General features: G+C 38.8%; 1 protein-coding gene across 1 annotated transcript in view; it reads right to left on the bottom strand.

Moving 5' to 3' along the window:
- The window catches only part of CHMP3 (charged multivesicular body protein 3), a 78,087-nt gene that overhangs the window by 36,869 nt on the left and 17,267 nt on the right, over positions 1-23,951 (bottom strand). The window contains exon 2 of the mRNA XM_010368745.2: positions 12,176-12,236. Within this exon, the coding sequence (XP_010367047.1) occupies positions 12,176-12,236 (61 nt within the window). The remainder of the gene's footprint in view (positions 1-12,175; positions 12,237-23,951) is intronic.

Here is a 23,951-nt window from a genome sequence, read left to right as displayed (position 1 = left end):
TTCAGGCACCCCAATCAGACGTAGATTTGGTCTTTTTACATAATCCCATACTTCTTGCAGGCTTTGTTCATTTCTTTTTCTTCTTTTTTCTTTTGGTTTCTCTTCTCGCTTCATTTCATTCATTTGATCCTCAATCACTGACACTCTTTCTTCCAGTTGATCGAGTCGGTTACTGAAGCTTGTGCATTTGTCACGTATTTCTCGTGTCATGGTTTTCATCTCTGTCATTTCGTTTATGATCTTCTCTGCATTAATTAGTCTAGCTGTCAATTCTTCCACTCTTTTCTCAAGATTCTTAGTTTCTTTGCGCTGGGTACGTAATTCCTCCTTTAGCTCTGAGAAGTTTGATGGACTGAAGCCTTCTTCTCTCATCTCGTCAAAGTCATTCTCTGACCAGCTTTGATCCGTTGCTGGCGATGGGCTGCGCTCCTTTGCAGGGGGAGATGCGCTCTTATTTTTTGAATTTCCAGCTTTTCTGCCCTACTTTTTCCCCATCTTAGTGGTTTTATCTGTCTCTGGTCTTTGATGATGGTGACGTACTGATGGCCTTTTGGTATAGGTGTCCTTCCTGTTTGATAGTTTTCCTTCTGACAGTCAGGACCCTCAGCTATAGGTCTGTTGGAGATTGCTTGAGGTCCACTCCAGACCCTGTTTGCCTGGGTATCAGCAGCAGAGGTTGCCGAAGATAGAATATTGCTGAACAGCGAGTGTACCTGTCTGATTCTTACTTTGGAAGCTTCCTCTCAGGGGTGTACTCCACCCTGTGAGGTGTGGGGTGTCAGACTGCCCCTAGTGGGGGATGTCTCCCAGTTAGGCTACTCAGGGGTCAGGGACCCACTTGAGCAGGCAGTCTGTCTGTTCTCAGATCTCAACCTCCGTGTTGGGAGATCCACTGCTCTCTTCAAAGCTGTCAGACAGAGTCGTTCGTGTCTGCACAGGCCTCTGCTGCTTCCCCTGTTGTTTTTTAGCTGTGCCCTGTCCCCAGAGGTGGAGTCTACAGAGACAGGCAGGTTTCCTTGAGCTGCTGTGAGCTCCACCCAGTTCGAGCTTCCCAGCGGCTTTGTTTACCTACTTAAGCCTCAGCAATGGCGGGCGCCCCTCCCCCAGCCTCGCTGCTGCCTTGCGGATAGATCGCTGCAGACTGCTGTGTTAGCAATGAGGGAGGCTCCGTGGGCGTGGGACCCTCCCGGCCAGGTGTGGGATATATTCTCCTAGTGTGCCCGTTTGCTTAAAGCGCAGTATTGGGGTGGGAGTTACCCGATTTTCCAGGTGTTGTGTGTCTCAGTTCCCCTGGCTAGGAAAAGGGATTCCCTTCCCCCTTGCGCTTCCAAGGTGAGGTGATGCCTCGCCCTGCTTCAGCTCTCGCTGGTCAGGTTGCAGCAGCTGACCAGCACCGATTGTCCGGCACTCCCTAGTGAGATGACCCCAGTACCTCAGTTGAAAATGCAGAAATCACCGGTCTTCTGTGTCGCTCACGCTGGGAGTTGGAGACTGGAGCTGTTCCTATTCGGCCATCTTGCTCCGCCCCCTCCTGTTTTTCACAATGGCTACATCATTGTACATTCTCACTAATGGTATACAAAGGTTCCAATTTCACTACATACTCACCAACACTTGTTATTTTCTGGGGGTTTTCTTGTTTTGATAGTAGTCATTCTAATGGGTATGAGGTCATTTTGATTTGCATTTCCCCAATGATTAGTGATGTTGAGCATCTTTTCATGTGCTTACTATCTGTACAGCTTATCTGGAGAAATTCCAAAAGTCTATTGAAGTCCTTTGCCTCTTTTTGAATCAAGTCGTTTTATTGTTGTGGCATTTTAGGTGTTTTGTGTATATTCTGAATACAATCTCTTGTCAGATAAATGATTTGCAAATGCTTTCTCCCATTCTATGAGTTGCCTTTTTACTCTGTTGGTAACATTTTCTTATTTTTTTAATATACAATTTTTCTTTTTCTTTTTTTATAGAGATGGGGTTTTGCCACGTTGCCCAGGCTGGTCTCAAACGCCTGGTCTCAAGCAATTGACCCACCACAGCCTCTCAAAGTGCTGGAATTATAGGCGTGAACCACTGTGCCCTGCCAGGTAATCTTTTTAAGATGCATGAAAATTTTTTATTTTCATGAAGTCCAGTTTGTCTACTCTATTTTTTGGAGATGGATCTATGTGGCTCAGGGTGTAGTGCAGTGGCTATTCACAGGCATGAGTATAGCACATTACAGCCTCATACTCCTGGCCTCAACTGATCTTCCAGCCTCAGCCTCCCAAGTAGCTGGGACTACAGTCACACATCACCATGCCCAGCAGTTTGTTCTTCATGTTGTGAAGTTTTGTCCTATGTTTTTTTCTAAGAGTTTCATAGTTTTAGCTCTTACATTTAGGTCTTTGATCCATTTTGGGTTAATTTTTGTATACATTGTTAGGTAAAGGTCCAACTAAATCCTTTTGCATATGGATATTCAGTTTTCCCAGCACCATTTGTTGAGAACTGTCCTTTCCTCCACTGAATGGTCTTGCTACCCTTGTCAAAAATCAGTTGACAACAGGCACAGTTTTTCTGGATACCTATTTTATTCCATTGGTTTATATGTCTGTCTTTATGTCAGTTTAAGTACATTGATTTTATCTCTGTAGCTTTGTAGCAACTTTTGAAACCAGGAAGAGAGTTGTCAAACTTTCTTTAAGACTATTTTGATTATTTAGGGTCTCTTAAGATTCTATAAGAATTTTAGGACAGATATCTCTATTTCTACAAAAAATGTCATTGGGATTTTGATAAGGATAGCACTATGAATGTATAAGATTGCTTTGGGTAGTACTGACATCTTAACAATATTTAATCTCCCAATCCATGAAAATGAGATATCTTTCCATTTATTTATGTCTAATTTCTTTCAGTAATATTTCATGATTTTCAAGTCTTTTGCCTCCTTGGTTAAGTAAATTCCTATGTATTTGATTATTTTTGATGCTATTGAAAATGGGTTTTCTTAGTTTCCTTTTCAGATTGTCCATTGTTAATACAGAGAAATACAACTGATTTTTTTTGGTGCTGATATTATATCCTGTTACTTTACTAAATTTATTAGTTCTAATAGGTCTTTTCTGAAAAATCTTTAGGGTATTACACTTATAGTATCAGCTGCAAACAGATTTTTACTTCTTCCTTTTCAATTTAGATACTTTTAACTATTTTTTTCTTGTCCAAGTTCAGTATTATGTTAAAGAGAAGTGGCAAAAGTGGGTCTCCTTGCCTTGTTCCTGATCTTAGAGGAAAAGCTTTTAGTCTTTCACCATTTACTATGATAGTCCCTGTGGTTTTTTTCATACATGGTTTTTACTATGTTCAGGTGATTTCCTTCTATTCCTAGTTGTTTTTAGCATGAAGAGGTGAATTTGGCCAGATGCCTTTTCTGTGTCAATCGAGATGATAATGTGAGTTTCTTTTCCTCTTCTTCCTGTTAATGTGATATATTACACTAATCAAATTTTGTATGTTGAATCATTCTTGCATTCCAGGATAAATCGCACTTGGCCATGATGTGTTTAATGTGTTGCTGGATTTGGTTTGCTAGTATTCTGTTGAAGATTTTTGCACCAATGTTCATAAGAGGTACTGGTCTATAGTTTTCTTGCAGCATCTTTGTCTGATATTATATCAAGACAATACTGGCATCACAGAATGAATTAGGAAGTGTTTTCTTCTCTTCAATTTCTTGAAGTTTGAGAAGTATTGGTGTTAGTTCTTAACTGTTTGATAGAATTCACCAGTGAAGTCATCAGGTCCACAGCTTTTCTGTCAAGATATTTTTGATCACTGATTCACTCTCCCTGCTAGGTGTAAGTCTGTTCATATTTTCTATTTCTTCATGTTCTAATCTTGGTAAGTTTTATGTTTCTAGTAATTTGTCCATCACACCTAGGTTACACAATTTATTAACATACAATTGTCCATAGTATTCTTATAATCTTTATTTCTGTGGAATCAGTAGTAATGTCTCCACTTTCAACTCTGATTTTAGTACTTTTAACCTTCTCTTCTTCCTTAGTCAATCTAGTTAAGGTGTATACATTTTGTTGTCTTTTTCAAGAACCAACTATGGACTTTGTTAATGCTCTATTCTTTTTCTGTTCTGTTTGTCTCTGCTTTTATCTTTATTATTTTCTTCATTCTGCTAGATTTGAGTTGAGTTTGTTCTTGTTCTATTTCCTTTAAGTTGAAAGCTAGGTTATTCACCTGATTTTTTTTTTTTTTTTTTTTGACATGGTTTCACTCCCGTCACCCAGGCTAGAGTGCAAGGTGGGTCACCATCACAACTCACTGTAACTGTAACTTCTGCCTCTGGGTTCAAGCAATCTTCCCACCTCAGCCTCCCAAGTAGCTGTGACTACCCATAGACTACAGCACCTAGCTAATTTTTGCATTTTTGATAGAGACAGGTTTCGCCATGTTGCCCAGGCTGGCCTCAAACTCCTGGGCTCAAGTGATCTGCCCGCTTTGGCCTTCCAAAGTGTTGGGATTAAGCCACCACACCTGGCATTCATTCTTAATGTAAGCATTTATAGCTATTAATTTTCCTCTGAGTGTTGCTTTTGCGGTACCTTCTAACTTTTGGTATGTTCTGATTTGGTTTTTACTTGTCTGTTAAGTATTTTCTAATTTCCTTTGTGATTTCTTTTTTCACCCATTGGTTAAGAATGTGTTGCTTAATTTCCATACATTTGTGAATTTTCCAGTATTCTTTCTGTTACTGATTTCTAATTTCATCCCGTTGTGGTCAGAGAAGATAGCTTATATATCTTTTAAATTTGACTGAGACTTGATTTAAGTCTAACATATGGTCTGTCCTAAAGAATGTCTCATGTATATGTGAGAAGAATGTGTATTTTGCTGTTGGGTAGTATTCTGTATACATCTTTAGATCTAATTGTTTTATTTCTGTTTTTTTTTTTTTTTTTTTTTTTTTTTGAGATGGGGTCTCGCTCTGTCTCCCAGGCTGGAGTGTGGTGGCACAATCTCGGCTCAATGCAACCTCCACCTCCCAGGTTCAAGCGATTTGCCTATCTCAGCCTCCCATACCTGGGATTACAGGCACAAACCATGACACCCAGCTAATTTTTGTATTTTTAGTAGAGACGGGGTTTTGCCATGTTGGCCAGGCTGGTCTCAAACTCCTGATATCAGGTGATCCACCTGCCTCAGCCTCCCAAAGTGCTAGGATTACAGGTGTTAGCCACTGTGCTCTGCCTTCATTCTTCAGGACCCCGTTTTCCTACCTAATTCCTATCTAGTTAATAGACCCATTGTTGACAGTGGGGTATTGTCTAACTATTACGGAAGAACTATTTCTCTAATTCTGTCCACTTTTGCTGCATATGTTTTGACAGTCTGTTATTATATACAAAAATATGTACACTTGTTTTATCTTCTTGCTGTATTTAATCTTTTATTAATATATAATATCCTTCTTTGTCTCATATAATCTTTATTTAAAGTCTGTTTTATCTGATAATAACATAGCCGTTTCTGCTGTCTTTTACTTACTATGTCCTTAAAATATCTTTTTCCATCCTTTTGCTTTCAATCTATTTGCATTTTTGGGTCTAAAGTCTTACTCTTGTAGACAGCATATATGTTTTTAAATATAAGATTATGTTTTGTAAAATCCATTCTGCCAATGTCTGTTATTTGATTGGAGACTTTAAATCCATTTACATTCAAAGTAATTACTGTGGGCTGGGCACAGTAGTTCATGCCTGTAATCCTAGCACTTTGGGAGGCCAAGGCAGGATTGCTTGAGTCCAGGAGTTCCAGACTAGCCTAGGCAACATGATGAAACCCTATCTCTACAAAAAATACAAAAACTAGCTGGTGCAGTGGCATGCATCTATAGTCCCAGGTACTTGGCAGGCTGAGATGGGAGGATTGCTAGAGTCCAGGAGGTCGAGGCTGCTGTGAGCTGTGTCACGCCACTGCACTCCAGCCTGGGTGACAGAGCAAGACCCTATCTCAAAAAAAAAAAAAAAAAAAAAAAAAAAAAAAAAAAAAAAAGGAATTATTGATAAGGACAAATTTTCTTCTGCCAACCTGTCATTTATTTTCTGTATGTCATAGCTATTTTGTCTCTTATTTCCTGCATTAATGTTTTCTTGTGTGTTTACTTGATTTTTTTGTAATGAAATGTTTTAATTACCTTCTTATTTCCTTTTATATCACCATTGTCTTTGTGGATACCACAGGGATTACGCTTAACATCCTAAACTTATAACACTCTAATGTGAATTTGCATGAGCTTCTTTGTTTTTGAGTCTCACTTTATCACTCAGGCTAGAGTGCAGTGTTATCAAGATCTCAGCTCACTGCAAACTCCGTCCCCTGGGTTCAAGCGACTGAACCCACTACTTTCTGGCCTCTAATGTTTCAGATGAGAAATATTCTAAAATCTTATGAGGATCCTTTGTATGTGACAAGATGTTTCTCTCTTGCTCCTTTTAAGATTTTCTCATTGTCTATGGCTTTCTACAGTTTGATTATAATGTGTCTTTCTTGGCAAGATCTCACTTGAATTTATCCTACCTGGAGTTCACTGAACTTCTTGGATGTTTATATTCATATCTTTCATCAAATCTAGGAAGTTTTCAGCCAAGCCATTTCTTCAAATACTCTTTCTGCACCTTTCTCTCTCTTTTCTCCTAAAATTTCCACAATGCATGTTGGTGTACTTGATGATGTCTGACAGGTTTCTTAGGCTCTGTCCATTTCTTTTTTCTTTTTTTTATAGACAGGGTCTTGCTCTGTTGCCCAGGCTGGAGTGCAGTGGCATGATCATGGCTTACTGCAGCCTCAAGCTCCTGGACTCAAGTGATCCTGCCTCAACCTCCTGGGTAGGTAGGACTACAGGCATATACCACCACACGTAGCTAATTTTTGTTTTTATTTTTTGCAGAGATGAGGTTTTGCTGTGTTGCCCAGGCTCGTCTCAAACTCCCAGCCTCAAGCAACACACCTGCCTCAGCCTCCCAAAGCGTTAGGATTATGCAGCCAGCCTCAGTTTTTTCTTCTGTTCCTCAGACTTTATAATTTCAATTGTTCTATTTTGAAGTCTGCTGATTCTTTATTTTACCTGCTCAAATATGCTTTTGAATCATTCAAGTAAGGTTTTCACTTCAGTTATTACACTTTTCAGCTCCAGAATTTTGGGGTTTCTTTTCTTGTTTTCTATCTTTCCATTGATATTTCCATTTTGTTCCCACTGTCTTTTTTTTTTTTAACTTAATCCACCTCTTCCTTTAGTTCTTTGCACATCTGTAAGATACTTGCTTTAAGTCTTTGTTTAGCAAATCTACCATCTAGTCTTTCTCAGCAACAGTTTCTAGTGACTTATTTTTCCCTGCTTTGAGGAGGCCATATTTTCCTGTTTCTTTGTATGCCTTATGATTTTACTGAATGTTTGAATCTTCTAATGTGATAACTCTGGAGATCTGATGCTGCCTCTTCCCCAGGGCTCGTCAGGTTTAGTTTTGTTTTCTAAAATTGGCATAGGGTTTCTGTTGTAAAGATCAGCACAAGGTATAAACTCAAGGTCTTCTGAGCTATTTTATGAGCCTGTACCATTCCCTGGGCATGCACAGTGACTTCCATATTCCCTCATATATACAGCTACTTTTGAGTAGCCTAGCTCTTGATGACAGAAATGTAAAATGGCCATGGAAAACAGTAAATGGTTCCCCCTAAAATTAAAAATACTATTATTATTTGATCCAGTAATGATTTCGTTTATGTATGCAAAAGTACTGAAAAGAATTGGAAGCAAAACAGATATCTGTACATCCATCTTCATAGCAGCATTATTCACAATAGCCAAAAGGTAGAAAGAATCTAAATGTCCATCAGCAGATGAGTGTATAAATAAAATATGGTATATACAGACAACAGAGTATTACTCAGCCTTAAAAAGGAATGAATATCTGATACCTGCTACAACATGGATGATCCTTAAAACTATTATGGTAAGTGAAATAAGCCAGACACAAAGACAAATATTTGATTCTACCTATATGAGGTACTTAGAATAGTCAAATACTTAGATACAGAAAGTAGAATAGTGGTTACTAGGGGCTGGGGGTAGGGAGAAATAGGAAGTTATTGTTTAATAGGTACAGAGTTTCAGTATGGATGAGGAAAAAGATCTGGAGATGGATAGTGGTGATGGTTGCACACCAACATGGCATAAGTATACATATGTAACAAACCTGCACGTTATGCACATGTACCCTAGAACTTAAAGTATAATAAAAAAAAAAAAAAAAAAACATTATGAATGCACTTACTGCCACTGAACTGTACACTTAAAAATGGTTAAAATGGTCAGCTTTATTTTATGTAAATTTTACAATAAAAACAAAAATCAGCAGCAAGACTAGTATGACTCACAAACGTTTGGGTATAAATACAAAAACAGAGAGAAATATATCTGGAAAAGGATGATCATAAAAAGTATTTGTGTTGGTTATCTGTAAGTGGTCGAACTTCAGAGTGATTTTAACTTTCTTCTTTCTACTTTTCTGAATTTTCACATGTGTATATTTCACCTTTATAGTCATGAGTACTCACCCAAGCTATTTTCATTTGAGGAGCAGATGAAATGAATTACCTAAATTCATTCCAATTATTGCCTATAATGAGTGTTCAAAATGTGTTACATTTGACTGAAAGCTAAACATGTGGACTACCATAAATCTTCCATGAGAAGCTGAGAACACCCTATAGTTACATTTTGCTTTAAGTTACTATTTTTCTTTAACTTGTTATTTAAGTATAACATATATAGAGAAAAGTAAACATAACTGTACAGCTATATACATTTTCACAAATTAAACATGCTCATGTAACCAGGACCTAGATCAAGAAACAGAGTATCACCAATATGCCACAAGGCCCCCTTATGTCACCTTTAATCCACCATTCCCCCCCCAATAAGCATAGCCAATAGCTTGACTTCTGACAACATAAATTCATTTTGCAGTTGCTCATTTTTATACTAGTATTTCTTTTTAAATCCATTCACCTTGACTGCTAGTATAAAACCAAATGAAAGATCCCGACAGTGTTTCTATGATAAACCTTCATATGCTTAGCAATCACATTACTTCAGAGTCACACTTTATCAAAGTGCCCCATCCCCGTTTTTGGTATCACCATCAAGTAGTGAAGTCTCTACTGTACGCCAGGTACTGCCCTAAACATTTTACATATATTCACAGATTTAACTGTCACAATAATTCTATGAGATTCAAAGAAGTTTATATAAGGACAGGTGATATCAGAGTTTAAACCTGGTAATGTTAAGACTCCAAAATCCATGATCTTTTTCTGATATCATGTTAGAGTTAGTAAATTAATAAATTACTATTAATGACAAATAATAGGAAACATACATGAAAGATATTGGGCTTGAAGATCGTCATTTAAAAGGCAAAATGAGCTATGGATATGAGAAGAAATACAGTGAGCATAGCACAAAAAAGGAATATGCAATGCTGTGAGACACTGATGAAACTTATGAGGTTTCTAACATTTATTTTTGACACAAATCAATTATTATAATTGTCATACATTTTACCTCTACATGTTACAAGCCTCACAACACATTATTATTTTTACTTTCAAGAGTCAGTAAGTTAAAAACATTCTTAAGAGGAAAAAATAATTTATATTTACTTACATATTTACCATTTCCAGCATACTTTATTCCTTCACATAAATCCAAGTTTGTATCCGGTATGATTTTTCTTCAGCCTACAACCTCTTTTAACATTTATTTTATTGGCAACAAATTCTTTCTGGCTTTTGTTTGAAATTATCTTTATTTCACCTTCACTTATAAATGTTATTTTCATTGGACTTAAGTCTAGGATAACATGGGGTTGTTTTGTTGGATTTTTCTCACCATATGAAAGATATTCTAGTTTGCATTGTTTCTGATAAGAATTTAAAAATCATTCTTATCACTGTTTATTGGACCTAAATTTGTCTATTTTGGGGGGTTATCTTTTTGGTTTTCAGTAATTTGATTATGCTTTGCCTTTGTATGGTTTTGTGTTTATTCGATTTGGAGATGAGTTCCTTGGATCTGCAAGCTTAACAGCTTTCACCATGTTTGAAAAACATTCAGTTACTATTTCATATGATCCCTTCCTGACCCCTCTCCTCCTGAGACTCAAATTACACACATTAGCTCACTTGATATTAAAAGCTCTGTGTTGTTTTTTTTCTTTTTTCTGTCTGTACTACAGTTTGGATAATTTGTATTACAGGTTGAATATCCCTTATCCAAAATGCTTGGAAACCAAATGTCTTTCAGGCTCTAGATTTTGGAAGGTTTGCATCATACCAGTTGTATATCCCTAATCAGAAAATCCGAAATCCACAATCTGAAATATTTGGGTTGCTGATAGGACACTCAAGGGAAATGCTCATTTGAACATTTTAGATTTTGTATATCTTCAATTTCACTTATCTCATTTTCTGTAGTGTCTATTCTGCTGTTAAACCCATTTAGTGAGTCTTCATTTAATTTCACTTCATTTCAGATCTTTCACCTCTAGAAATTCCATTTTGTTATTTTCTGTATTTTGTATTTATCTCCTCATTATGTATACGTTATCCTTTAATCTCAACATATTTATAACAGCTGCTTAAAAATCCTCGACTGTGAATTCAATCATCTGTTTTTTTTGTGGGGGTTTTGGATTTTTGTTTTTTTTTTTTTTTTTAAATCTATTTCTATTACCTGGCTTTTCTCCTGATTTGGGGTCGCATTTTCCTGCTTCTTCATAATAGTACCTCATTGGAAGCTGGCCACTGTGTATGTTTCATTGTTAGGTGTCTGAATTTTGTAGTCTTCCCTTAAAGAGTGTTAATCTTTACTTTGGCAGGCAAATTACCTGCAAATCAGCCTTCAAGTCTTTTAAGTCTTGTTGGTTAGTTGGTATGGGCTTGTGGTAGCCTTTTTTCTAGGACTACCTATCTGATCCTTATTATTAAGGTGTGACTCTTCTGAGGTCTCTACTGAACATCCCAGAGGTTCAACAAAGCCTCTTTTCTGTGTCTGATCAGAACTCAACCACTTCTCAATCCTTTATTAGCTCTAGGAATTATTCACCTTACAGCTTCCTGGTAGTTGTTCTGTTCCTAGTAATTGTTATTTGCCCAGTCTCTCAAAATTTCACTCTAAGCATGCACAGCTTAGTATTCAGTCAAAGACTCCAAAGGATCCTATGGAGACATTTGAAGTTCTTTCTCTGAGTATTTCCCTTCTCTCTGATACTCTGCCCCACAAATTCCAGCCACTCTCTGAACCCTTATCTCTATTCTCAACCCAGTGAAACCACTATGCTCTGCTTGGAATGTCTTTCCACGGGCTATAATCCAGAAAGTATCTCCAAGCAGAATGACAGGGTCATATTAAGGCTCTCTGTCTTTGTTTCTATTCTCTCAGTGATCACAACCCTGTACTGCCAGCTGTCCAATGTTTGAAAACAGCTGTTTCACAGATTTTTGCCCAGTTTTTTTTCTCTCTTGCTTTGTCCAAATTTTTATTTACAATGAGAATGTAAGTTGAAAAGCAATTACTCCTTCGTGGCTGGGAGTGGAATTTCCCTCTCCAATTCTTTTTAAAGAAAGTGATACTGGCATACCTTTAAGATATTAACTCTTCTCCAATCATGAGAGTGTTAAAAACCTTAAAAGTTTTAAATATTACCATCCCTTTGTAAGTCACCTTAAATGGCACTAAACAAAAAAAAATCAACTTTATTTATAAACATACTGTCCTCAATTTACAGTCATGCTAAGATAAACAGAGCAGTGACAATGGAATTGTATCCCTTACTTATATATAATTTATTTAATTTGAATTCCATAAAAGACAATTCTTTATAAGTAGCAAGAGGTTTCTTTTGCTCTTCCAAAATATGAAGTTTCTTCTAACTCATGATCTTTTTTTTTAATACTGATTACAGAATTAAAAAGCACAATAAGTCAGACAGCTGTAAGTAACTGATATAGGAATAAACTATGTCTTATGATATATAAATGCAGTTTATTTTTATGAACTGAAGCAAAATATACCAAGAAGGTAAAAAATAGAAGACATAAAATGATAACTTACCCCTTATTTGCCTGTCCACAACTCTCACTTCCTTTCTTATCTTCAATGACCACTCATTGACCTGGGAAAATTTTTAGAAAAGGAATGAGAAGAAAAGCTGAAACTCCTAACTCAATCTAATTTGAGAATTTTGTATTAACTCTACATTTATTCCAGATACAAAATTAAAAAAAAAAAAAGCCATTTTCAAAGACAGAGCTTTAGGGTCAAATTTTACTTTTTTTAAAATTTCACCTCTTTTTATTCACAGTGCACAGGAGTTTCAACTTATTCAGATTCGTAGCTGAGAGCAGGCTGTAAGCAGCACTTTATATAAAACCTCAGAAAGAGTATGGTACTCTCTAGGTACACAAAGATTTGAAGAAGTCCAAGTGCACAGTTAGCTTTAAGAGCATCAGAAAATTTTCATCTTTCACAGGTAATCATTTCAAAAACTACTCTGCCTGTATCATGAGAACTCATCTTTCCCTTTTTCCCTTTAACAATAATGCTTTTCCATTTTACAAAAGAAAAGCATTCCCCTAACCTATATCTCTTATTACCATGGTAGTTCCCTGACAGGCAAACATTTCTGAAGCACTAAACAGAGGGTGGACTGGAAATGCTGATGGAGGTGTTGTGGAAGTAGTAAATTACTCTAATGATTACCAAATTGTTATGCAAGTGAACTGTTTTCCAATTCTTCACGTTTCAAAAACCCTGTAGGAAAACCTGAGTTGTGAGTCAATCATTAAAAATCAATTTTATGCTAAATTACTATGTGCTTTTTAGTAGTACATGACTCAGAAGTTCAAAAAAATGAGTGACACTGCTATAACTAAACTCCTTCCATTACCCTTTTATTACATCAACAAGGTTTCTCAGCACTTGAGTCTAATAAATCATAAAACAGGAACAGAATTTATGCTGAACCCTTGTAGCATTCATTCATGTAGCAGTCATCCATGGACATACAGACTAAATGGCATTTTTTAAAAGTCCATACCATTAGAAGATGTATTTCCAATAAATTTCATTTTTAATGTTTAATATTGAACAAAACCTGTAAACTATTATGCAACAACAACTGTAATAATTTGTGAAAGCTGTCAGAATCAAAATGAAGTCACTAGTGTATTAAAAAATCTGACATATACAGCTGGAAAGGCTAAGAGGGTTCTCACACTTGTATACCTAGACAAAAACTATCACAAAAGACTCTGCAAAAACCACAGCCTTGCTTGCTCAGAGGCACTGCAATCTTACACAAAAAATACTTTCGCAAGGACATCTGCCCAGCAACTGCCTGTCCAACCTTGGACTGGCATCACTCTTGTTATTGATCTCTGTAGCCAAGGATAATCATTTCAAAACATTTACATAACCCTCCTTTTCCCTTTAAAAATCTTTGCCTTCCTTTCCATCCTTGAATATATACAAAGCTTACCATGGCAAGCACATTCCCACTGCAATGCTGTTGCCAAAGAACCATCATTTTCTTCTAGGGAACCTCTCCCTGCTTGTTATTTAGGTTGACCAACTCCACTCAGAAGAAATACTTAAGCACTTAAAACTGTATGCTCATACAAGTTTTAAAAATCTAATCAGGTTTATGTACTTTTTACAAAGTGAAATTTATATAATCATTTTAAAGTATACAATTCACTGGCATTTACTGCATTTACAATGTCATACAACCACCACCTCCCTATACCCTTTAAATAATCTCTTCCTATCCCCCCCTCCCCAGTTCCCTGGCAACCACTAATTTGCTTTCTGTCTCGATGGGATTGCTTATTCTGAATATGAAAGGAATCACACAATGTGTTAACTTTTCGTTTCTGGTTTCTTTTATTTAACGTGATGTTTTCAAGGTGCCTCCATGTTGTAGCATGTATCAGTACTTCAGTCCTTTTTATGGCTGGGTATTATTTCTTTATATGTGTATAACACAACTCGTTTATCCATTCAACTGTTAATGCATGTCTGGGTTGTTTATACCTTTTGGTTACCATTTCTACCACATCTCACCAATACCTGTTATTTTCTAATTTTTTTTATGATAGCTGTCTGCTGAGTGTGAAGTGGCATCTCACTGTTTTGATTCACATTTTCTTAATGCCCAGTGAAGTTGGACATTTTTTTTTTTTTTTGAGACGGAGTTTCGCTCTTTGTTGGCCAAGTTGGAGTGCAGTGGTACTGTAGCAGGACGAGCGGCAGACAAAAATCCTCAGACACCGAGTTAAAGAAGGAAGGGGTTTATTCGGCCAGGGCCATCGGCAAGACACCTGTTTCAAGAGCCGAGCTCCCCGAGTGAGCAATTCCTGTCCCTTTTAAGGGCTCACAGCTCTAAGGGGGTGCGTGTGAGAGGGTTGTGATTGATTGAGCAAGCAGGGGGTACGTGACTAGGGGCTGCATTTACCGGTAATTAGATTGGAACAAAACAGGACAGGGATTTTCACAGTGCATTTCTATACAATGTCTGTAAGATAACATAACCGATTAGGCCAGGGGTCGATCTTTAACTACCAGGCCCAGGGTGCGACGCCAGGCTGTCTGCCTATGGATTTCATTTCTGCCTTTTAGTTTTTACTTCTTCTTTGGAGGTGGAAATTGGGCATAAGCCGATGTGACGGGTGGTCTCCTCCCTCATTCCCCCCTTTTGAGACTCTCCCTCATTTTATTAGTGGGAGTTCTCACTTTCATTTTCACTACCCATGTCTTCTTGCAAGACAGACTGATAGTGATTCATATAGCACACTTGTGCTGAAGCATTTTGGTGAACTAAGGTAGTGATGAAGCTTTTTATCATTTGAAGAAGTACAGGTATCAAACAAGGGAGCAGTAGGCAGGTTCCTATTATTATTATAACTCCTATTATAAGAGTTTTAAATCCTTCTAGCACTGGGAACCATTTCCAAACATGGCCCCAGAATCAAATCCATGCCATACTTGCATGGGCACATGTGCCAGTTTTGTCATGTTTCTATGTCTTCAACTACTTGCCCCGTTGATCATCTATTTGTAGACAGCAATTAGTAAGGTTAAATTTCCCACAGATCCCTCCTTTAGCTGCTAGCAAGTAGTCGAGAGTCAATCTATTTTGACAGATAGCATTTCTCATCTGAGTTTTTTGCCAGGCCAAAATAGTCAAGCCTCTGCCGGTTTTATTAGTGATTATTTCTAAGACTGCTTGTAACTGTATGATTCGTTTGATCATGTAAATGGGGGTCTGGTATCCCCACAAGCTGTCTTGTGCCCAAGTAGCAGGCCCATAATATTGTATGATTCTCTGAGGGGACCATTCATCATCTTTCCAATTTTCTATAACTATGTTCTCTTTTCACGGGAAGCACAGACAGGGAAGCCCAGGAGTTCGCCTGTTTTTATGGGCAGTAGGAAGAAAGATGGTTTAATAGTGCCAATAACACAACTACCTGACCACTAGTCAGGTAATCTGGCATAAACTCTATGCCCACATATCCAATATAATTCAGTGGGGGCTGTCCAGTCCCGGTGGGACTCCGGGTGAGTCCACACGGTTTGCAACTTTGGGAATTTGCTGAATGGATTCCTCTCTGTTTGATTTGAACTCCACCAAGTTACTGTTTTTGTGGTACCATTATACAGTTTCTGTCCCGGACAACTAAGTCGTCCTACAGGGTGAGTGAATTCTTTTCCTTCTCTAGCTATGCAATATTGTCCAATAATTGAGGCTTTTAGGACCCAGAAATTATCAAGATGATTATTTTGAGCTGGGAATTCATCAGGAACTGGGTCTGTAGGTACTAATTCTCGGAATTCCCATGGTCTTTGATCTCCCATTACAGTTCCTCCACATACATAATATGAAGTGACATTGAAAGACTGGGCTACATGCTCGGCTAATTGCAAAAACAAATTTCTTGTTTTTCCTGGAATTTCTGGTACTGATATATTTAGTTCATCATAGAAAGTTTGAAACACTGGTTCAGGAGAGTGTCTGTGAACTTCTCCTCGAACCAAGATATTTACTTGAGGATCCGGTCTGGCCCCATCAATTCCTAAGGTCACACGCTCCCCTTTTTTCCAGAGAGGATCCAGAGGATTGGTTATTACTAGCTCTAAGGGGTTACACTGTCCCTTAGTACAGGAAGGGCCATTTTTTTCCTTTCTGAAGGTGGACTGGATCCTCTTCATTTTTTTATCCAAGTGACCCAAATGACACAAGACTAGCATCCACATTCATTTCCACACAGTCCTAATTCATGACAAATATACTTATTTTTGGTCATATAGCCTTTTTCCCAACTAAAAGAGCCACATCCCTTTCCTAACTTATTGCTATTAATGATGGCACAGGCATCAAATTTCAAGGTGACTTGTTTGGACACCCTTTTTTTTTTTTCTGTTTTGGCTAACACTTTACTCATATCATTTATGAGTACCTACCAGTCTTCAGTTCTTAATCTTATTTTAAAAACTGTGGTCATGGGAGGCTCAGATGAGGCAAAACCACACATCACGTTGGTCATTTCCTGGGCTACATATCTTGCATAGAATAACATTATACAAACAAGTTCTTTTTAGAGTTCTAGTACACTTCTAATGACCGTAAACTAATAGGACTATAGCAACCTTTTGTCCTACCTCAGTGACTTGATGTATACACTGGAAACAGCCCTCAGTCTGAGGAAGGTCAGTTGAAGTCCTTACCGTGTAAGTCCAAATTTTAAGGAAAATGAGTCCCATGATGAGTTTCCTCATGCTTCGGCCATGCATGGACCAGTCAGCTTCCGGGTGTGATTGGAGCAGGGCTTGTCGTTTTCGTCAGAGTCACTTTGCAGGGGATGGCGAAGCTCCTCCCATCCACGTACTGCTCACAGTCTACTGATGTTTAAGGATGGTCTCGGAGGTTGGGCCTGCTAGAATAAACTGAGTCCAACACCTCTACACAGTTATGTTCGACTGGGCTTTCTGATAACAGGAACAAGGTGGTGCGGTTTAGGGTGTTGCAAACTTCAGTGGTTATGTGGGGATTTTCACATAGCAAGCTTTGGTACTTGGTTAATCTAGCATTTGTTAACCAATGATGTCCTTTGGTATTTATTAAAGTTACCACAGCATAGGGAGCCTTTATATTCAGGTTTTGCCTAAGGGTTAGTTTATCTGCTTCTTGTGCTAACAGGGCCGTTGCTGCTAGGGCCCTTAGACCTGGGGCCCAGCCTTTGGAAACACTGTCTAGTTGTTTTGAGAGATAGGCCACTGGCCTTGGCCAGGATCCCACAGTCTGGGTTAAAACTCCAAATGCCATTTTTTCTCTTTGACACATAGTGTGTAAAGAGTTTTGTCAGATCAGGTAGCCTTAGGGCCAGGGCCAATATGAATTTTTCTTTTAACTCATGAAAACCTCGTTGCTGTTGGTTGTAATAGATGTAGTTTATCTAATCTATATTTTTATTAACTGTCACCCACCAAAATACTGACTTAAATCCTGCAGCTATTTGATTTCCAGCTTTAAATTGACCTGGTATTCCTCGTGGGACTCCAATTGTGTTAAATAGACATGAGAGTCGAAAGACCCACAAGGAGCTTCTCTCACTTTACAATGTCTTATTTTTTCTCCCTCTGGTTGATGAAATGCCAGGATGAAAGGGACAGTCAATTGGACTAAACTACAAGTACTACGTCAGTTATTCGGCAGAGTGCCCAGTAAAGGCCCACCACAATACCACCACACATCTGCTCAGGGATGAACAAGGGCTGACTGACTGATAAGCTCTTGAAAATTCTTAAGCTCATCGCATCCCTTCAGGTCTCCCAGGAATGCTACATTTCCTCCCTGTCGAGAGACACGAACTGAACTTAGTGTTGGGAGACGGAAGCTAGAGGCCCTCGGGGGCTGAACCGCAGGGTGCCGGACTTCAGGATATAGCAGAGAGAGAGCCTGGCATGACTTATTACTCCAAGCTGTAGAATCCTGGAAAACAGCTACCATGCAGCCTACACCTGGTCGACTGGAGGACCACCTTAGTGGAAGGGGGACAATCTGGGCCTCTGGCCTGTCATGTGCACAAGCAAAACAATTGCTTTTGTTTAACATGCAGATGGAATATTTGATTCATTTTAACTAAGTATTTGCATCTTAGTATCCTGTCTTAATTGCTCAAGTTTGTTTTAAGTCTTTAACTTCTATGATCCTCTAGTAAAATGAATGTATGGTTTTAGGGAAATTACAAAAACCGGCTGGGGCGGTCCATCCTTGCTCTTTAGTGGTCCACAGAACGTTCGACCAACTACAGCATGAAAACTCTACATCGGGGGGCAAGACTCTTGGTTGGCACTGGGGTCTTTATCAAAATCTCTCTGGATTAAATGGTCCTAGTTTACCCATCCTTGCTCTTTAGTGGTCCATAGAACGTTGGACCAACTACAGCATGAAAGCTCTACATCGGGGGCAAGACTCCTGGTTGGCACTAGGGTCTTTATCGAAATCTCCCCTTATTAAATGGTCACAGTTTACCCATCCTTGCTCTTCAGTGGGCCATCGAACGCTGGACCAACTATGGCATGAAAGCTCTACATTGGGGGGCAAGACTCCTGGTTGGCACTGGGGTCTTTATCAAAATCTCCCCGGATTAAATGGTCCTAGTTTACTAATGCCCAGTCTGAGGAGAGTCAGGAGGGACAAAAGTGCTTTTCTGAAGTAGAAAGCTGTCTTTGACTTGGCAAGTCCTCACAGGGTATAACAGGGCAAGTATTAAATGCAATAGTTTGAGGTGAAATTGATTTGGTTATGTTGCTGACTAGATGGTCAGCAATAGAACAAGGAAAGAAGAAAGAGTAATAGAATAGATGAAAAGATTTTAATTTTTCTTAGCTTTAGTTTGGTAGGGTTTTCCCCTGGGACTATGGCCCACAACTCTGGAGTGGGTGGCACTTTCTTGACTCAGGTGTGATGAGTCCATCCTTTTTTTTTTTTCTTCTGTACGAACGGCAGTCTCGGTGGTTAGCAGCACAAGGTAGGGTCCTTCCTAGGCTGGCTCAAGTTTTTCTTCTTTCCACCCTTTGATGAGAATGTGATCTTCAGGCTGGTGCTGGTTTACTAGAAATTCTAGGGGTGGTGTATGTGCTAAAAGACTTTTATTTTTATTTATTTATTATTTTCAGTTACCTAGGAGGAACCATCAATTGTCCTGTCCTGAAGGGAGTTCCTCCTAGGTCCGGTCAGACATCCGTATGGCAATTAAGATTTAGATCTCCTTGATGGGGATGGCATTGAATCTATAAATAACCTTGGGGAGTATGGCCATTTTCACGATATTGATTCTTCCTATCCATGAGCATGGTATGTTCTTCCATTTGTTTGTGTCCTCTTTGATTTCACTGAGCAGTGGTTTGTAGTTCTCCTTGAAGAGGTCCTTTACATCCCTTGTAAGCTGGATTCCTAGGTATTTTATTCTCTTTGAAGCAATTGTGAATGGAAGTTCATTCCTGATTTGGCTCTCTGCTTGTCTGTTGCTGGTGTATAAGAATGCTTGTGATTTTTGCACATTAATTTTGTATCCTGAGACTTTGCTGAAGTTGCTTATCAGCTTAAGGAGATTTTGGGCTGAGACGATGGGGTTTTCTAAATATACAATCATGTCATCTGCAAACAGGGACAATTTGACTTCTTCTTTTCCTAACTGGATACCCTTGATTTCTTTCTCTTGCCTGATTGCCCTAGCCAGAACTTCCAACACTATGTTGAATAGGAGTGGTGAGAGAGGGCATCCCTGTCTTGTGCCAGTTTTCAAAGGGAATTTTTCCAGTTTTTGCCCATTCAGTATGATATTAGCTGTGGGTTTGTCATAAATAGCTCTTATTATTTTGAGGTACGTTCCATCAATACCGAATTTATTGAGCGTTTTTAGCATGAAGGGCTGTTGAATTTTGTCAAAAGCCTTTTCTGCATCTATTGAGACAATCATGTGGTTCTTGTCTTTGGTTCTGTTTATATGCTGGATTACGTTTATTGATTTGCGAATGTTGAACCAGCCTTGCATCCCAGGGATGAAGCCCACTTGATCATGGTGGATAAGCTTTTTGACGTGCTGCTGAATCCGGTTTGCCAGTATTTTATTGAGGATTTCTGCATCAATGTTCATCAGGGATATTGGTCTAAAATTCTCTTTTTTTGTTGTGTCTCTGCCAGGCTTTGGTATCAGGATGATGTTGGCCTCATAAAATGAGTTAGGGAGGATTCCCTCTTTTTCTATTGATTGGAATAGTTTCAGAAGGAATGGTACCAGCTCCTCCTTGTACCTCTGGTAGAATTCAGCTGTGAATCCATCTGGTCCTGGACTTTTTTTGGTGGGTAGGCTATTAATTGTTGCCTCAATTTCAGAGCCTGCTATTGGTCTATTCAGGGATTCAACTTCTTCCTGGTTTAGCCTTGGGAGAGTGTAAGTGTCCAGGAAATTATCCATTTCTTCTAGATTTTCTAGTTGATTTGCGTAGAGGCGTTTATAGTATTCTCTGATGGTAGTTTGTATTTCTGTGGGGTCAGTGGTGATATCCCCTTTATCATTTTTTATTGCATCTATTTGATTCCTCTCGCTTTTTTTCTTTATTAGCCTTGCTAGCGGTCTGTCAATTTTGTTGATCTTTTCAAAAAACCAACTCCTGGATTCATTGATTTTTTGGAGGGTTTTTTGTGTCTCTATCTCCTTCAGTTCTGCTCTGATCTTAGTTATTTCTTGCCTTCTGCTAGCTTTTGAATGTGATTGCTCTTGCCTCTCTAGTTCTTTTAATTGTGATGTTAGAGTGTCAATTTTAGATCTTTCCTGCTTTCTCTTGTGGGCATTTAGTGCTATAAATTTCCCTCTACACACTGCTTTAAATGTGTCCCAGAGATTCTGGTATGTTGTATCTTTGTTCTCATTGGTTTCAAAGAACATCTTTATTTCCGCTTTCATTTCGTTATGTACCCAGTAGTCATTCAGGAGCAGGTTGTTCAGTTTCCATGTAGTTGAGCGGTTTTGATTGAGTTTCTTAGTCCTGAGTTCTAGTTTGATTGCACTGTGGTCTGAGAGACAGTTTGTTATAATTTCTGTTCTTTTACATTTGCTGAGGAGTACTTTACTTCCAATTATGTGGTCAATTTTGGAATAAGTGCGATGTGGTGCTGAGAAGAATGTATATTCTGTTGATTTGGGGTGGAGAGTTCTATAGATGTCTATTAGGTCCGCTTGGTGCAGAGATGAGTTCAATTCCTGGATATCCTTGTTAACTTTCTGTCTCGTTGATCTGTCTAATGTTGACAGCGGAGTGTTGAAGTCCCCCATTATTATTGTATGGGAGTCTAAGTCTCTTTGTAAGTCTCTAAGGACTTGCTTTATGAATCTGGGTGCTCCTGTATTGGGTGCATATATATTTAGGAGAGTTAGCTCTTCCTGTTGAATTGATCCCTTTACCATTATGTAATGGCCTTCTTTGTCTCTTTTGATCTTTGATGGTTTAAAGTCTGTTTTATCAGAGACTAGGATTGCAACCCCTGCTTTTTTTTGTTCTCCATTTGCTTGGTAGATGCTTTAAAGTTCATATGGAACCAAAAAAGAGCCCGCATTGCCAAGACAATCCTAAGTCAAAAGGACAAAGCTGGAGGCGTCACGCTACCTGACTTCAAACTATACTACAAGGCTACAGTAACCAAAACAGCATGGTACTGGTGCCAAAACAGAGATATAGACCAATGGAACAGAACAGAGTCCTCAGAAATAATACCGCACATCTACAGCCATCTGATCTTTGACAAACCTGAGAGAAACAAGAAATGGGGAAAGGATTCCCTATTTAATAAATGGTGCTGGGAAAATTGGCTAGCCATAAGTAGAAAGCTGAAACTGGATCCTTTCCTTACCCCTTATACGAAGATTAATTCAAGATGGATTAGAGACTTAAATGTTAGACCTAATACCATAAAAACCCTAGAAGAAAATCTAGGTAGTACCATTCAGGACATAGGCATGGGCAAGGACTTCATGTCTAAAACACCAAAAGCAACGGCAGCAAAAGCCAAAATTGACAAATGGGATCTAATTAAACTAAAGAGCTTTTGCACAGCAAAAGAAACTACCATCAGAGTGAACAGGCAACCTACAGAATGGGAGAAAATTTTTGCAACCTACTCATCTGACAAAGGGCTAATATCCAGAATCTACAAAGAACTCAAACAAATATACGAGAAAAAAACAAACAACCCCATCAAAAAGTGGGGAAAGGATATGAACAGACATTTCTCAAAAGAAGATATTCATACAGCCAACAGACACATGAAAAAATGCTCATCATCACTGGCCATCAGAGAAATGCAAATCAAAACCACAATGAGATACCATCTCACACCAGTTAGAATGGCAATCATTAAGAAGTCAGGAAACAACAGGTGTTGGAGAGGATGTGGAGAAATAGGAACACTTTTACACTGTTGGTGGGATTGTAAACTAGTTCAACCATTATGGAAAAGAGTATGGCAATTCCTCAAGGATCTAGAACTAGATGTACCATATGACCCAGCCATCCCACTACTGGGTATATACCCAAAGGATTATAAATTAGTCTACTACAAAGACACATGTACACGTATGTTTATTGCGGCACTATTCACAATAGCAAAGACTTGGAATCAACCCAAATGTCCATCTGTGACAGACTGGATTAAGAAAATGTGGCACATATACACCATGGAATACTATGCAGCCATAAAAAAGGATGAGTTTGCGTCCTTTGTAGGGACATGGATGCAGCTGGAAACCATCATTCTTAGCAAACTATCACAAGAACAGAAAACCAAACACCGCATGTTCTCACTCATAGGTGGGAACTGAACAATGAGATCACTTGGACTCGGGAAGGGGAACATCACACACTGGGGTCTATCATGGGGAGGGGGGAGGGGGGAGGAGGGAGGGATTGCATTGGGGAGTTATACATGATATAAATGATGAATTGATGGGTGCTGACGAGTTGATGGGTGCAGCACACCAACATGGCATAAGTATACATATGTAACAAACCTGCACGTTATGCACATGTACCCTAGAACTTAAAGTATAATAAAAAAAAAAAAAAAGATTTAGATCTCCTGTTAGGAAGCCTGCTGGGCTAAGGGAATTTTCAGTGGTTAATGTTAAATCATCTTTCTCTCTTTGACTTTCCTTTTGCCTCTGTCCTTCTCTCTCTCTTGCTCTCTCTCTCTGCCTCTCTTAATCTCTCTCTCTCTCTCCTTGACTCCCTCTTTGTCTCTTTCTCTCTCTTTTTGCCTCTTTTCCTCTGTCTCGTTCCTTTCTCTCTCTCTGCTGGTCTTTCCTTGCCTCTGCCAGCCGCTTATGCTGCTGTTCTCTCAACACTGTGTGTTGGGGGTAGGGAGGTCTAAAACCAGCTGTAACCAAGTGTCTATGTACCGCAGCTGGTCTGGGTGCCCTGGCTTACAGGTTACATTGTGCCATATCTTTGAAACAGGGGACCTGTCCAGGCTTCCTTTTAATGGCCAACCTACCTCTAATGCTGGCCAGTCTATCTTACACAAAGTTTTAAGTTTTCCTGGTTTCATATACTCCATAGTCTCCCTTAAATCCTTTTATCGAAATTTTTCAACATAGTTCCTAGTGGGGTGGGCTTACTTTGTGCCTACCCATGTTTCCTTGAGACAAAACATCACACTCACACCACACACATATCACAAAACAATGGGTAAAAAAGGCACACACACACTTTTGTAGTTTACACCAAACCCAGGGGCGGAGCAAGATGGCCAAATAGGAACAGCTCCAGT

Source organism: Rhinopithecus roxellana, chromosome 17 (assembly GCF_007565055.1).
Source record: "Rhinopithecus roxellana isolate Shanxi Qingling chromosome 17, ASM756505v1, whole genome shotgun sequence".
NCBI lineage: Eukaryota > Metazoa > Chordata > Mammalia > Primates > Cercopithecidae > Rhinopithecus > Rhinopithecus roxellana.
Note: the sequence above shows the minus strand (reverse complement) of the source record. Positions and strands in the feature narration are given on the sequence as shown.